Source organism: Clarias gariepinus, chromosome 17 (genome assembly GCF_024256425.1).
Source record: "Clarias gariepinus isolate MV-2021 ecotype Netherlands chromosome 17, CGAR_prim_01v2, whole genome shotgun sequence".
In the NCBI taxonomy this organism is placed as follows: domain Eukaryota; kingdom Metazoa; phylum Chordata; class Actinopteri; order Siluriformes; family Clariidae; genus Clarias; species Clarias gariepinus.
The window spans coordinates 23,904,796-23,921,409 of NC_071116.1; the positions used below are offsets into that span (position 1 = coordinate 23,904,796).

Here is a 16,614-nt window from a genome sequence, read left to right on the forward strand (position 1 = left end):
CACAGACTGATGAAGTTATTTAATTTATTTACAGAGAGATACGTAGGCGGGTTTTGTCTGTGTCTGGTTTGAGAAGGGAAAAGAATTGTGGAGATTTTATTAAGCTATGCAATAAATTTTACATTAATCTTTGAGGAAATAATTTATGTGTATAATTTTTCCATCCTAATTATAGCTATAAATGTTATGTAATCGTTTTGGAAGATTACTACTATACATAAACTTCCGAAATATAGTGTTTACCAGCAATCTTTAAATAAGGATTTTATAATCACATTATTCAGCCGATTCCCCTTGAATGTAGTGATGACAAAATAATTAGAAATTTTTGTGACACAAAAACTTAACCCACAGTTTACGGCAAAATAGAATTTTAAATGAAAAAGAAAAAAAACTTTTTAGGTTGGCGGACTGATATGCTAAAATGTTACTTTAAAATGAAATCTGTCTCTCTTTATAGAAGAGGACGTTGAGTCCTTTGCCGTAACGTCGGTGCCCAAACTTTCCACCCAGAACAACTGTCCAAGACCAGACCTTGATGATTTGGACTGTAACAGCCTTCTTCCAGAAATTCCGAAGATGAAATCTCCGCTCATTCCCGAATCCACAGAGATGGAACCAGTCACACACAGTTCTGTAGACTTGGATGATATTCCTCTTCCCAAAAAATCTCACGCCTACCAACCAGACACAAAACATCTGGATGATGACGAGGCTGGATCTCAGAAACAAAGAAGTACAATGGAAGCTGATGAAAATCAGACATCTTCAGAAAATGAGCCTGGACATGACCTGTCTGATGTTCCTCTACCTGATCCTTCACACGGTTTAAAACAGACGTCTGAAATTCAAGATGCCGATGTAGAGTGCAAAAAGTCTCCGTCTCAGAAACGAGGAAACAAACCTGGAACCAAACCGACATCTAAGAAACAGAAGCCCAAAGCGATGGTGGAGGAAAACGACACACAGGCGCATCTGAATGTGGACGATATTCCTATCCCTAAAACATCCTACAGTTTTGACCCGAGTCAGTGGGACGACCCCAATTTCGATCCATTCGGTGGGAAAAACAAAGTCGGGAACTCTCCGACACGCACAAAACCATCGCACGATTTCAATCAGGATAACTTTGATGACTCGCTGGATGCATTTAAGTCGTCTAACAAGATTGTTGGGAGCAGCGGCTCAGAGACGACCAGCGATGAGAAAAAAAAGTGGGAACAGAAGAAAGAGCGCCCTCTGTCGGAAGAGAGGAAAGTGAGGCAGTCATCCAAGAAGAGCAAAGACCAGATCATCACGTGAGTGACTTGTAATGGATAAATAATGTCTTATCATTGTCCACTAATTCACACTCCATGTTATCACTGACTGTGAGCAGTATCAGTCTGATTATCAGTGTCTGTCTCTCTGTCTCAATGTCCAGCCCTGTCTGGTTGATTGTCTCACTTATTCTGTCTGTCTCTCTCGCTACTTCTTATGCTGTCTATATGTGGATTTCTGCTCTCTTTTCTGTCTGTCTGTTGGTCCATATGTCTCTGTCTGTCCATATATCTGTCTTACTTTTGGTATATGTGTTCGTCTCTATATGTCTCCGTCCCTTTATAAGTTGTTGTAAGTTTGTTTTTATGTCTCTGCCTGCCTGTATGTCTGTCCCTGTTCGTGTTTGTCTTTCTGTACATCTGCTCATCTGCCTGTCCAGGTCTATACATCTCATACTGCCTGGGAACATAATCTTTGCCTATCTGTCTGTCTGTCTATCTGTCTAATCTTCTGTTCCTGTATGTCTGTGCCATGTCTACATTTCCTTCTGTCTGTCTATGTACACAACCAGTCAAAAGTTTTGCAAATGCACTTAAAAAAAGCTGACTTTCATGTCTAAAAAATAACAACTGATAGTTGTTGTTGTTGTTGGTAATTAATTACCTAATGCCGTATCTGTTATGTGTTAGAACTGTGTCCAAACTTTTGACTGGTACTGTATCTGTCTATCATTTCTATTTCAGTCTGTCTATACATTTCTTTTTTTGTTTTGTTTTTGTCTGAGTGTCTTCACCTCTTTGCCTGTGTGTTTCTGTCTGTCTTCCTGTTTGTCTGCCTGTCTATATGTCTTCAGCGTGTCTGTGTGTCGCGCCTCAATCTGTCTATACAGTAACTCTCTTGTCTGTTTATGTCATTGTCTGTCTATATATGTCTTTCTCTCTGTCTGTCTCTTTCTTTTGACACATCTATTTCAGTCTGTCTGTCTATATGCCTCTGTCTAATCGTGTGTCTGTACAGCTCTGTATATTTATACACTACACAGCTACAGTATGTCCAGTATGCACAGACATATTTACTTATCCATAATGTCGCTCAGCCTGATTAATTGGCCTGTGCCATTTTCCAAGCCATACGGGAGCGGGCTGAGCATTTATTTACTTATTTATTTATTTATTTATTTTCCTGACACGTGTGAATCCCCACCACAATATTTTTCCACAGTACACAGGGCAGCGTAACACATACTGTATATCGGCTCACAGGCGGTTCATGAGTGGCTCGAGACGCTGTGATTGACAGGGGGAGAGAGTAAAGCTGTCCTTTCCACTCAGACTCTTGTGCTGAGATAATTCACGTTCAGATTTACTGACGTGATGGGGAGATTTCTCAAAAATCAAATCAGCACAAAGTGTAATCGACGTCACAAATCAGTACAAACACATGGCAAGTTGTGTGTCGAGCTGTGGATGTGTATACTGTGTGTGTGTGTGTGTGTGTGCGCGTGTGCTACTAATCTCCTGTCCCACTTGCTCTTCTCTTTTCCTCATTCCTCCAATCATGTCTAACACTCCGACCTTTTCTTGTCTTCCTCTCCTCATCCTCCTCTTCCTGTCCTCCTGTGCGTTTCTCATCAGGACCAATGAACAAGCGCGCTTTCTCTGTATGCTCCTGTAAGTATCCACTCTGTCGATCTCTCGGTGTCTCTCTTTCACTGTCTCTGTGTTTTATCAGTTTCCTGTTAGTCTCAAGCAGATTGTCCCGTGGTGTCTCTGTATTTACAGCATGTGTGTGTGTGTGTGTGTCCTCATTTTTTTATATGTCCGGTCTGAGTATTGATTTGTTCTTGTACGTATTGATGTGCTGTTTTGTGTCACCATTAATATTTAGCCAGTGACACTGATGAGGTCACTGGGATGCAGTGTGTGTGTTATGTGTGTGTGTGTGGAGTTATTCAGTAATCGGGGATTCACACATCCTTGCTGATGTGGTTTATGAGAGAGTTGCATCTGAAAATGAGCACAAGTTTAGAGTGCAGCTGAGCACTGGAGCATTACGGCGCCTCTAAGCTCCACCTCCAGCAAAATAGGTAGTGATGCGGATGATATTAGTGATATAGGAACTTTAACCGAAACCCTTGAACTTTGTGTGTGTGTGTGTGTGTGTGTGTGTTAGTGATTTAAATTAAAGTTTAATTAAATTACCTGAGGTGTTTTATAATGAATGCAATGTAATCTCTCTATCTATAATTTGTCCTTCTTCTCCATCTCTCTCTCTCTTTTTCTCTTTTTTTTGTGCCTCTGCAGAAACACATGCAAAGTGAAGAAGTATGAGAACACACCGTTAGCACTGGACGTCTGCAAGCAGGTACAATACTCATTTACGAGCGAGAGATAGAGAGGGAGAGAGAGAGAAGGAACAGAGAGAGAGAGAGAGACAGGGGACTCTGTGTTCCCTTCATAGGGAGATGCTGAATCAGTGTGCTCAGGATTAGCGCAGTGACTCAGCAAAGGTCACTCTCTCTCTTTCTTTCTCTCTCTCTCTCTCTCTCTCTCCTTCTTCATTTTTTTTTCTTTTTCCTTGACTTTTCTTTTTCTTTACTTCATCAAACCTTTTTTGTCATCCTTCTTTCTGTCTGCTGTTTTTTCTTTTCCTTTCCTTGATTTTATTTATTACCCCTTTTTTCTTTCCATCGTCCTTCCATCATGTCTTATTATTTTTTTCATTACTCGTCCTTTTGTGTCTCCTATCCTTTTCCCTCTCTTTCTCTGGTGTGCTCTGCTTGAGCCGTGCTGTTGCTGACCACTGACTCTGTCTGATCTGTGATCCGTCACTCTGTGTGTGTTCGCAGGTTGAGGAAGAACAGGAAGAGCCGGTGCGTCACGCCACAGATGAGGAGAAACTCGCATCTACGTGCACGATGCAGAAACAAGATAAAACGTCTACGACGTCAGAAACGGACGACGGTGAGGGCAGGAGCGACACGTGTAAACGTTACAAGCATGATAATATGCCTAATACTGTACATCCGAACTTGTCCTCCCTAAATCCTTCACTTCTTCTCTAGTTACATCACTTTGCTCTTTCCCTGCTGCATCATTTGATCATTTTTAGCTTCTAATGAGTGTGACTGTAGGATCATCAGTCCATTCTGAGTCACTCACATGACTGTAATATAGCACATGCTGTACAGTACACTAGACTGCACACTGCTGTTACAGTACATGTGGAATACACAGACTACAGTGTACAGAATATACTGTAACACTTTTAAATTAAGGTAACTAAACCACAAATGTAAATCGGTACAAGTTAACAAATCAACTCCTCTTAAAAGTGTTTATTAATCATCGTTTATCGTCGTTTATTGACTTTTTCAGATTATGCTGTTATTACAATGTTTTGCTGAAAATATTCTCCCCTTAAACTGAAGTTTTGTAGAGTTACGACCTCGACCTGAAATAGGTTTAACAGTGATTTTGTACAGATTTAAGCTGACTAATGTTCAGCTGGGATTTTTTAAATTGTTATTACTCTATATAATTCCCTGTTACACTAACACACTTGTCCCAGAGTTTCACTTGTGCTTGGATACCATCAATCCTCAGCACGACAGAGCTATGATCTGTCATTTTTTACTTGAACACCCCACGTACTGGCTAGCGACAGTGGTGTTTTACTCGAACACCACTGTCGCAGTGTATAGTATACATTTGGCCACTAGTAACACACAGTGTGTTTGCAGAATGTGTTCCAGTGATAAATGCAATGTAGTGCTGCCCTCTAGTGGTTACAATTAAAGCTAAATAACTGTGAGAGCAGGTGATATTTAATTTAAATTTAATAGGTTTTAATTTATTTAATTGATGTATATGTTTTTACTTTTGAAAATTAATCAGCATATTTTATAATAACATTATAAAAATGTCGCCATTTAATGTGTGACATGATGTTTAATGCATTCCAAACATCAGGTCACGTAACCAAGGGACAAAATGTCTGCGTCCTAAAAATGCCATGTCACTTCATAAAGTAAAATATAACTCGGACATATTAATGCTGCATTTGACTTACCTCAGAAGTGTACAGTATTAAACTTAATCCAGCTACAACGTAAGGAAAAAAAGCACAGATGCCTCCATGTTCATCTTTTGTTAGAAAAACATGATATAATAATAATAATAATAATAACTGTGATATAGTGTAAGGTTGTACAGTACTGTCCAGAAGTATTGAGCCACCTCTTATTTCTTCACATTTTGCTCCCGCAGAGCCAGACTTTGGAAGAAGAATAGTAATTCCAGGCTTTCTGAAGGACTTTTTGTCTCTCATTTTTAGTCTAGTCTGTAAACCTGTCCAGTTTTAGAGGAATGGTTTTTGTTTGTTAGGACACACAGTGAGCTATGAACCATGAAAGCATAAAAAAAGCATCTAACTTAAGGCATGAGCCAGTGAGAAACAGGTGCAGATGATGACAGATGATCAGGCTGGTGATTAGTGTACTGATGATGCTGAATGCTGAGCAGAAAAGAGGGGAAATGAGGTCGTAGAGACAGCGTTCTGGAAACATCAAGTGAATTTGTCTGTATGTAAATTAATCTAAAGCAAATTCTGTGCAGTATAGCTTATTTAAAGAGGAATTTTCTTTGTTTTTCCTGGTCAGAAGTTCGAATGATGAATACTGATCTCTAGTCTAATGCAGAATAAGACTTCAAAAGTTCACGAATATAGATGACACTACAATTTATTTAGAGTGCTTTATTAAATTATATACTTTTTTTTTTACAGTGTTTTGTATAAGTTTGTGTCTTTTTTACTTTCAGACCCAGATCTCATCAAAAAAGATAATTTTTCTGAGAAGGAGATCTGCACACCTGTAAGTATTTCTCTGAGATCAGCATTTATTTCATTTTTATTTTATCAAATGATCGATTATTCAGATTGAGATTTCTTCGATGTGTGTCTCGCTTGTATCCCTTTAAGCTCGTTTTGTGGTTGACATAATGACATTTAATTCAATTTGTAATTTATTAAGTATTGCTCTTGTAAATTATGAATGTACATTTAGAGAAACATAAAGCACCTGTTTCTCAAATGTCCATTAATGATCAATTGAATAGATAGTTATCATGCTGTGCAGGAACAGGAAGGAAAATCACTCCTGCTGTAATAATGGAGAAAGTGTTTGGAATAAATAATAATGTAAGATAAAAAAAAACACACACAATTACAGTTTATTTTTCAGGTAGTCGTTTAAAATTAGCTTACAACTGAAATTTTATCATAGCTACTTGTTTTGCCTTGAGAGAGGTGTGTGTATGTGTTTAGTTGTGCATGTTTGTGTTTGTGTGACTGCCTGAAAAACTTAATCATATCCCGTAAAGCAGATTAACATTGCACACACATCCTAATCTGTCCAAGGACAACGACTAATAACTCGTTCTCTCTAATAACTCTGTCTCTCTCTCTCTCTCTCTCATATCAGTATTGAATTACAGTATGTCTAAGACTCATTAAGAGAGCACTCCAGTACTTCTGAGCCTGATTCTGTGTGTGTGAGCAACCGGGTGTCTTTATCACTATGTATTCACTTATAATAAGAATCTAAGATCAGATGTTACCTACAGTATGGCTCTAGAGCCATATGCTACAGTAGGTGCGAGATAGGATACACACTCATTCACACATGGGGTAACTTATCATAGTCAATCCATCTACTGTACTAGCAAGCATTGGGGAATTTGGAGGTTGGAGGAAACTGGACATCTACAGTGACAAGGAGACAACATGCAATGCGTTACACAGACATTTACTGAGCTCTGGAAAGAACCAGGCACGCTGAAACTGTGAGGAAGCAACCAGTTGCATCACAGTAGCTATGTTTACACGGACAGTATTTATTTAATCTCAGTCAGAATAGAGATTTCAGCTTAGCTGTTTACATGGATACTGATTTGAAAAAAATAAAATTACATGCAAAAAGTATTTAATTAGATATGTGCAAGGTAGTTTTGCCCGCTTGTGCCAGAAATAAACCTGAGGAAGACGTTTTTTTTTCTTCATTAGGTTAGGCTTCCAATCTTTTCCAAAAAATTCTGCCTTCTGCGTTATGATTGGTTACAGGAATTTAAGCCAGGAAACACGCTCCTAGAGTTGATTATGCAAGAAGGCTGCCTTTAGTCAGGCCCAGAATTTTTGATTGACAGCATGCCAGAGGTCTTAAAAAAGAAGGGTCAAAACTCTAAATTCTGGATTTTTCACACTTATAAAGTGCTTGCAATTATACTAAGTCAGAACCTTTGGTCATCGCTGTACATTCCTGAATCGATTTGTTCCCCGTCTCTAGTTTCCAGGAATGTTGACTAATTTTAATGAGGACATGAAAACCTTATTAGAGTGTTTCTATTAAAATGTTAAATCATTTCATAGCTCTAAAAGTGTCTTTGTGTGTTTGTATTACAGAGTGAGACTGTGGAGAAGACCAGTCCCAGTCTGGACTCCATCGCGCTCAGTGAGATGGACAAAGCTGCCGTTCTGACACTTATCAGAGAGGAGGTCGGTTCTTGACAAAAACATGCTTTAGGCCTCTAAATATAACACACTTCTTAAAATTCAGAAAATTAGCATTTTAGCATTAGTCTTACTATCAGTGGATGTGCTACTTAAACAAACACACTGCTATAACCATGGCACTAATGATATGTTAGGAGGTATTAGCATTATCTAAGCAGCGGTTGTGCAGTAAACTGAAAATGGCAAGGTGCTACCGTTCAATATTGCTTTGTATCGTAGACTTTACCTTTAGAAATTGCGAGATAAACTAACTAGCATGCTAGTATTAGATACAGACTAATATAAACTGTGTGTGGGTGTTTGTGTATCCACAGATAATCGCGAAAGAGATCGAATCAAATGAGTGGAAGCAGAAATATGAGGAGAGCAGAATGGAGGTGTTGGAGATGAGGTAAACCACAGCTCCCATAATGCACTCATTCCTCAATGAGTCAGTGAGCAAAAGTATCTGAACGTGTGTGTGCTCTTGTGTTTCTTGACAGGAAAATAGTGGCGGAGTACGAGAAGACAGTAGCCCAGATGATCGGTGGGTCATGGTTCGCTTGCTAACACTCCTGCACTTCCCAAACACAGATTAATGTTAATAATGCCAATCATAAACAACAGTGAACTGCACACTAGCTAGGCAACAAGCTAATCATGCACCAACTCTATCCAGACACATGTGCTTATAATATCACTGAGCAACACACACATCATGTAACATGCTAGTTAGCTGATGAGCATTTACAAACACTCTTCATTCTACAGCTACTTTACTGTAGAATTACATAATTTAAACATGTAGCTAATGATACCACCTATAAGTTAGTAACAACTGCGCTAGTCAGACTGCGACTAGCTATCTACCATCTGTGCTAATCATACTGTCTGAAATCAGCACATTATACCAGTACTGTTAATATAACATGGCTTGTGTTCTTGCTGTTATTGCCACTCATTGTGTGCTGTATAACACTCATTTCCCATCTACCTTACAGAAGATGAACAGAGGAAGAACATGGGCTCTCAAATAAGCGTCCAGCAGGTGATAAAAGAGCGGGATCAGGCTATATCCGATCTTAACTCAGTCGAACGCTCACTCTCTGACCTGTTCCGCCGCTACGAGAACTTAAAGACAGTGCTGGAGGGATTTAAAAAGGTAAACGTCCCACACACTTATAAATATAAAATTCACCACACACCAGCTTTCCTGTGGTACATTATGGAATAGCCCAGCTGGCTATGCAGCCTATTCATGCTACAGTAGCATCAATAAACTTGTATAACCAACTGTTTAGAATTTTCGAGCGTTCTCAGAACACATGTTGATCAGAAGATGTTTCCATTGTTATGCTTAGCTAGATAACCTTTCTGGAAATTTTCACTTGTTAGTTGATAACAATAATGCTATTATTATTATTATTATTATTATTATTATTATTATTATTATTATTATATTTTTTTAACCCTGTGTAGTATAGGGATTGGGAGTCGTGAAGTCGTTTTGTGAAATTTGCCAAGTTGGATGCTAAGTGTTTTCTTTTGCTGTAGCCAGCTATGTAGCTTATTTGCTTTATCTTGCATAAAAATAATAAAAATAATAATAATAATAATAATAATAATTATTATTATTATTATTATAATTACAACAACAATAAATAAATATTTGACTTTAGCTTGTTAGTAAAATGACAAATTATCAATGCTTCTTTATAAAGAAGAAAGAGATCTGCACTTTGTGGAAGACAGAGCAAATAGGCTACGTGCATCTGACTGCTAGCAAAACAAAAGCATTATTATGCTAGTTTTTTGTGTTGATTCTGTTTCTGTTAATTCTTTTGTTTAATTCTTTACTAAATTGCTAGGTTTTGTTTTACCCTTTGTAGTATAATGCTAATCTGTTAACATGTTTAATAAAATGCTAGTTTTTGGCTTCCCATTTATATTAGTATGTTAGCTTCTCTGTGAACATTTTTGCTATAATGCTAGTTCTTGTGTTAGCCCCTGTAATATAAGTTTGTAATGTTTCTCCATTTGTGTACTAACATTTTTTTTTGTTCACATTTGTAGCATGTTAGCTTCTCTGTTAATTTTGTTACTGTAGTAATAGCTCTTGTGCTAACCTCTGTAGTACAAAGTTAGTTTCTCTGTTATATTGTTTACTGTAAAGGTTGTTTTTGTTTTGTATTTCTTGTTTGTTAGCCTCTATTGTATATTGCTAGGTCACACAGTTTCTCCTAATACATATTTTTTTGTTATGCTCAGAATGAGGAGGTTCTGAAGAAGTGCGCTCAAGAATATTTAGCGCGCGTCAAGCAGGAGGAACAGCGTTATAACACGCTCAAAATCCATGCTGAGGAAAAACTCGACAAGTAAGTCTGATCATAAACACACCCTGTAGACTAAACACCACTTCACAAAACACAGTATTTATCACAGGTTCGTGTAACCCAGGTGTATATCATTAGTGTAAGTGTGTATACAGCTCGAGTGTGGAATGTGTAACTCAGTGGTACCATTAGAGCAGGTGTGTGTGTTTATCATTTGGCTGTAACTCATGTGACATTAGAGCAGGTGTGTATTTAACTTGTGGATGTATAATGGTATCTTTAACACCTGTGTGCTGCAGGGCAAACGAAGAGATCGCTCAGGTGCGTTCGAGGGCGGATGCAGAGTGTGTGGCACTGAACGCTAGCCTGAGGAAGGAACAGATGAAGGTGGAGTCTCTGGAGAGAGCGCTGGAACAAAAGGTCCATATTTCAATCTTCTCTTAATTAAATCCAAATTACATATTACATTTTTTATAAACTTATAGTATCAGTACAGATTCTCTTTCATTCGGTGAGCGATAACAGTTATGTGTAAGATCGTACGTGAGTATATTACATATATGTAAAAGATAGTGTGTATAGATCTGTGTGGATTTCAGCTTTGATCTTTCTGAAGCTCCACCTCCAAGTTCATGGATGCTCTATACTGTATCAAGGCAGCGACACTAACAGCTGAGCAGTTTTAATGTAAAACATTATCTAGCATGAACGCCCCTGATGCCGATTGGCTTTAGTGGTGTTTTTTGACACGATCTGCACCACTTTGCTTGTTTCTTATTTACATAGCCAAGGTTGTGTTTAAACTTCAGATATTTTTTAGCACACATGCAGAACAGACAGCTAGCACATCCAGAGATTTTCTGTAAATTTGACAAAAAAGTGTATTGCACTAAAATCGCTGATTGCTTCGTTAAGCTCTCTAAAACAAACCATATTCCTATATCTCATTCTTTCATTCATTTCTCACTTTTTTACTTATTTGTTTTTTTTTCAGAATCAAGAAATCGAGGAGCTCACGAAGATTTGCGACGAACTCATCGCCAAACTCGGTCCAACAAACTGATCACTGAGCACACGTGGATTTCAGCTTCGAGCTTAAGTCCTGACTGAACTCCACCTTCCTTTTACACTGCTCCGCCTCTTACGCAGTCCTGCATGTCTGGATCTCTCTCCAACAGCTGCAGTGCAGAACTGCAACATCAGCTAAAGTAACGCATCAATAATAAAGACTCTTTCGATTCTTTAGGTGTTAACACGGCCATCTGCACGCATCATCAGGGCTAACTGCAGTATAGCCATGAGTCACAAATCTAAATGCATTAGTGCTTTGCGATGGCTGTGCTTTTTGGATGCACTGTGTGTTTCATCCATGAGGCGAACATGTGCAGGTGTGTGTGGGCATAATTTGTTCTCGTGTGTGTGTCATCCTTCCTTACAATACATGCACGTTGTAATTTGCGTATATGTGTGTGTGAGAGAGACAGAGAAGGTGGCTATATTTCCCAGACTATAAGATTTTTTTATTTTTTTTTGCTCAATTATATTTAAATATTTTTGCTTTTACCATCAAGAGTTGTCTTGGCAACACAAATAAAAAAGCACAGATAAAACCAAACGGGATGCTATTTGCATAACTACTAAGCAATTACTCATGCTTATAAACTGATGTCCAGTGCTTAGATATGGTGTGTAGTAATAACACAATGAGGCATGATGTTATAGGAAAATAATCAATGACAGGGTAGTTGGGATGAAACAGGATGTTTTACAACCACAATGTTTTATTGCTCTTATACTGCAATTTTCCAACACTAAAAAAGTTTTATCTATAAAAAAAAACACAGCAAACCTTTTATCCATTGCTTTTAGTGTTGTTAAATGTCTGCGACCACTTGCATTACAGCAACTGTAGAATTATTTTAATAGTAGTGACTAGACAAACTAAAACCACTTCAACAAGTCTTACACTCTGGAAAATATAGTAAATGTGTATGCAGGTAACTGTGCTTTGTGTGTGAATGTGTGTTTGTGTGTTTGATAAAAGGGTTCATCTGCTCGTATTTTTCTCCTTCACTCCAAAAACACCACAGGTGCAAGTGCCAATGCAATCCCATGACGCACACATTTTAGTGTAAATAACAATTTGTTGCGTTGTTAACTTTATATTATTATAAAGGTTTATGGTTCAGTTATTTTATGAGGATTTTATTGAAAAATCTTGCTAACAGATTAGCGTGTGTAGTGTTTCCTTGTGTCAGTGTACACACACCCAGGGGTTTTGTGTTACAGAAGTTTAACCTTTGATAAAATATTTAAGTTATGTTCAGTAATGCACTAATGCTATAGTTTGGACTGGTATTAGGTCTGCAATTTTCCCGGTTCAGTATAGACGAAGCTTCGATTTAATCGGATTAGCCACACTTTGCCTTTTACTGCTTACTGGTTTAACACGAAATGCAAACCATCGTAAATATGTCGTAACGTAGAATCAGTCTCGCACTATCTAGCTCCTTTAGCAAATATATTAACATTACTAACGTATAAGTAGCTATATAATGTCGCTAGCTACTAGTTTAGGTTGTGTAATTAAAGCTACTGTCGAGTTTCCGATTGGCTAATCAAATGAAACTTAAGCTCCGCCCATATTGAATTAGTGATGCTTTAAAACGTGGCATCGCTAGTTACGTTATATTGAATCAGGTGTGACGCACAACGAGATCAAAATGAATTGAAAGGGATCAAACTTGATCTTTAATCTGATTTTCTTTTTATGAAGATATATATACCGTTTTAATTATTATAGTTTTTAAAAACATTTCACTGAATACACTTTAAGCACTTAAGAGATCATGAGGAACTGTTTATCAAAAATGTACTTGAGTCTTTTTTTTTTCTTTCAACAATTGTACATGTTTTTTATCGCTCGGATTCATCTGAGCTTTTTGTCTGTGTTTCAGTACTGCTTTTGACCTGCTCTTGTTGACTTCACATAAGGTCATTAGATTTATTGGAGATGGGGTTATTGGAAGTGTAAATAGAAGTTTGAATGATTTTTTTTTTTTTTTTTTTGGCCCATGACCGCTGATGAAACTGTGGTACTCTTCTAAGATAGCTAATTGAAATACAAATTAGATTGCATTCTAGGTTTTTATTTATCAAGTTAGACAATGGGCTTAACCTTTTTAACCTGCCAGTCCATTTTCCCCATTTTGCCGAGAATGTCACATCCAAAATTAAATGCTTATTGTTCCCACATACGTTAGTCCTCATGCATATTGCTTAGATTAGAACAGAGACTAGAATTAAGCACTTTATTTCCACCTGCTTTACACATCTCTGAACAGATGAGTGCCTGTTGCTTCAGGTTCAGAACGTTCCCTTAGAAAGCCTCCCTGGCCTGGCTACAGCCACAGGTCCTATGCATTTAATGGTAAGGACACACATATGATAACTCATTTGGAGGTTATGTTGCAAATAAAACTATTTTAACTGGTGTGAATAATGTATGATAAAATGGTTTGCGGGATCAAATCCTGAGATTCTAAACTTCCTAATAGTATATTGGTGTACTGTATATTGCTTGATCGATTAATGATTGGAAATGCTGTAAAATATCCCAAAGGTGTAGACTCAACAGGGACTCAAGAAAATAATCTGTACAAATTGCCAAGGAAAACTGTAAATATCATATTATTTTGTAATATATTTCCCATCAAACCAGCTGATTAACATGCTAGTGTAATTCTCTGAGAAAATCCTTTCAGTTGCATTTTTACTATTGAGATGGCATTTATTAGTTACTTGTGTGGTGTGACGGGACATCAACATGGGTGTGTTGAAAAAAGTATCGGAACACCTCACCTTTGCGAATGAACAAAATATTTTTCTATAAATGCTGTTCGACTGACAATCCAGCTTTTCATCTGTGCCTGTTGCCAAAGCCACTCCAGTGAAGCTGCCAGTGTCGTATCCCACAATTCCCTGCGTGTCATATGCAATAGCTGCCAAAATGTATGTGTGAAGCAGACGTGATGATATACAGCTTTGTTTCAGGATGGCTTTTATAAAGAAGTGTCCTTCTATAATCGATCCCACTGTTTTGTGTACTGTACCTCACGAGTTTAACATGAGAGCAGCGGAAAGCACAGTGGACGCTCCTTCCTACGTCCTTCCTTCCTGTTGCTGCTCTTTTCCTTTGATACACCTTAAGCAGATCCTGACATTATGTTAAAGTCATCAGGAGTTTAGTGACGATGATGATGTGAGGATTTTATGTGTGGACATGCTTACAGTGCTGACCTAATGTGTGTGTGTGTGTGCGTGTGTGTGTTCATTGTCCTTCATGTCTGTACAGTGAGAGAGAAAGAGAGCTGCACAAAAATCATGTTTACTAATATATACATTCTCTATATTCTATATTTTGTGCATAAAGTGTCATCTGAATTAAAGGGATTATAATACAATGAATCATTTTGCCTGCTATTGATTTTTTAATGTACTCATTTATACTGCTTAGCTATGGATTTTGAAAGCTGAAAATATGGAGACAGAAATAAAGACAAAATATTATTTGAATTAAATAGAGATGTGGGGGAAATGCATTCAGTTACCTATCGTGTATATTGTATCGTGTATCGTGATTCGTTTGGATGGCAAATTCATGTATTACCACATTGGATCAATTTATTCTATATTATATATGTATATACTGTGTGTGTGTGTGTATATATATATATATATATATATATATATACAGGTCCTTTAAAAAAAAATAAGCATATTGTAATAAAGTTCATTATTTTCTGTAATGTACTGATAAACATTAGACTTTCATATATTTTAGAGTCATTACACACAACTAAAGTAGTTCAAGCCTTTTATTGTTTTAATATTGATGATTTTGGTATACAGCTCACCCAAAATTCCTATCTCAAAAAATTTGCATATCATGAAAAGGTTCTCTAAACGAGCTATTAACCTAATCATCTGAATCAACTAATTATCTCTAAACACCTGCAAAAGATTCCTGAGGCTTTTAAAAAACTCCCAGCCTGGTTCATTACTCAAAACCACAATCATGGGTAAGACTGCCGACCTGACTGCTGTCCAGAAGGCCATCATTGACACCCTCAAGCAAGAGGGTAAGACACAGAAAGAAATTTCTAAATGAATAGGCTGTTCCCAGAGTGCTGTATCAAGGCACCTCAGTGGGAAGGAAAATTTGTGGCAGAAAACGCTGCACAACGAGAAGAGGTGTGGAAGATTGTGGAGAAGGACCGATTCCAGACCTTGGGGGACCTGCCGGAGCAGTGGACTAAGTCTGGAGTAGAAACATTCAGAGCCACCGTGTACAGGAAATCATAGGAAATGTGGTGAAGGGTTTCAGCTGTGAGGTGTGGAAAACCGGATGGATACGGAGCGCTGCAGGCAGTTGGAGCCGGTAGGTGACAAGGTTCATGCAGAGTGTGATGCGGTAAGGACCGATGAACCTGGGTGATAACTTCTTTGACTGGGTGTGAAGATGCAGATTTTTTGTGGACAGCCATACTTTGTCACCTACGTTGTACATTCGTTCCAGAGGGTGTCGGCGGCAATGTTGGATGGCGTAGCGGGTGTTAGCCCATTGGATGGCTCGGTTGGCTTTTATCCACAGTACCCCTGCGAACCAACTGTTGGCCGACGGTACGTCAACCTTCGGTTCTTGGTGATCGGACATCGAAGGCTGGAAACCAGATGCACGGCTTTGGAGAACCGATCCACGATGGTCATGATGGTCGTCTTTCTCTCTGAAGACGGCAGGCCCGTGATGAAGTCAATGGCAATGTGCGTCCAGGGTCGATGAGGAACCGGAAGTGAGTCGGCTGGTTGGTGTTTTTCGCCCTGGCGCACACTGGAGGGTCATGGAGGGCCACGTTCCAGCCGATGCCGGTAGGCAAAGTTTGTTGCAGGCCGGCCCCCACTGCAGGATCCGATTTTGGGTCCAGTAGATCAAAGGGTCAAGCTGCAAAAGCCAGGGGTTCTGGCGAAGAGTAGCTAGCTCTCCGTTTAGCTGGTTGATTAGCTCGGCGTGCTGATCTACAGTACCACATCGCAAAGGTGTGCATAATTCACTGGGTTTACCGCTCGGGGCTTAGTCATTCTAACACGAACTAACCAGGATGATCAGAAGACTTAGAACTTAGCGGTTGGCCCTTTGTAGGATGGTAAACCCAAATGCGGAAGTAAGCTAGTAGGCAGGATAACCATGCGATTTAGTCTAAGGACTCTCAAAGAAGGGGAGCAAGGGAAAATTTAACCCGCATCCTATAAACAAACACATTAGAATAAGAAAGTAGACCCAAGAAAGTGAGTACTCACAAAATGGCAGACGGACGATCTGAACCGACATGGGCGAACTCAATGACTGAGTGATGTGAAGCGCCATCTTGTCTCCTTTTATGCTTCCTGTTTTGCGACCGTACTACTTCTGAGT

General features: G+C 38.6%; 1 protein-coding gene across 4 annotated transcripts in view; it reads left to right on the top strand.

Moving 5' to 3' along the window:
- tacc1 (transforming, acidic coiled-coil containing protein 1) overlaps positions 1-14,609 on the top strand; it is a 54,380-nt gene extending 39,771 nt beyond the window's left edge. For all 4 annotated transcript variants that reach the window (XM_053515970.1, XM_053515969.1, XM_053515967.1 and 1 more), the window contains exons 3-13: positions 461-1,298; positions 3,564-3,624; positions 4,109-4,223; positions 6,081-6,133; positions 7,720-7,812; positions 8,145-8,221; positions 8,313-8,356; positions 8,811-8,971; positions 10,078-10,184; positions 10,442-10,562; positions 11,137-14,609. In XM_053515970.1, coding sequence (XP_053371945.1) covers positions 580-1,298; positions 3,564-3,624; positions 4,109-4,223; positions 6,081-6,133; positions 7,720-7,812; positions 8,145-8,221; positions 8,313-8,356; positions 8,811-8,971; positions 10,078-10,184; positions 10,442-10,562; positions 11,137-11,205 — 1,620 coding nt within the window. In that variant the 5' untranslated portion in view covers positions 461-579 and the 3' untranslated portion in view covers positions 11,206-14,609. The remainder of the gene's footprint in view (positions 1-460; positions 1,299-3,563; positions 3,625-4,108; positions 4,224-6,080; positions 6,134-7,719; positions 7,813-8,144; positions 8,222-8,312; positions 8,357-8,810; positions 8,972-10,077; positions 10,185-10,441; positions 10,563-11,136) is intronic.
- The last annotated feature ends 2,005 nt before the right edge of the window (positions 14,610-16,614 follow it).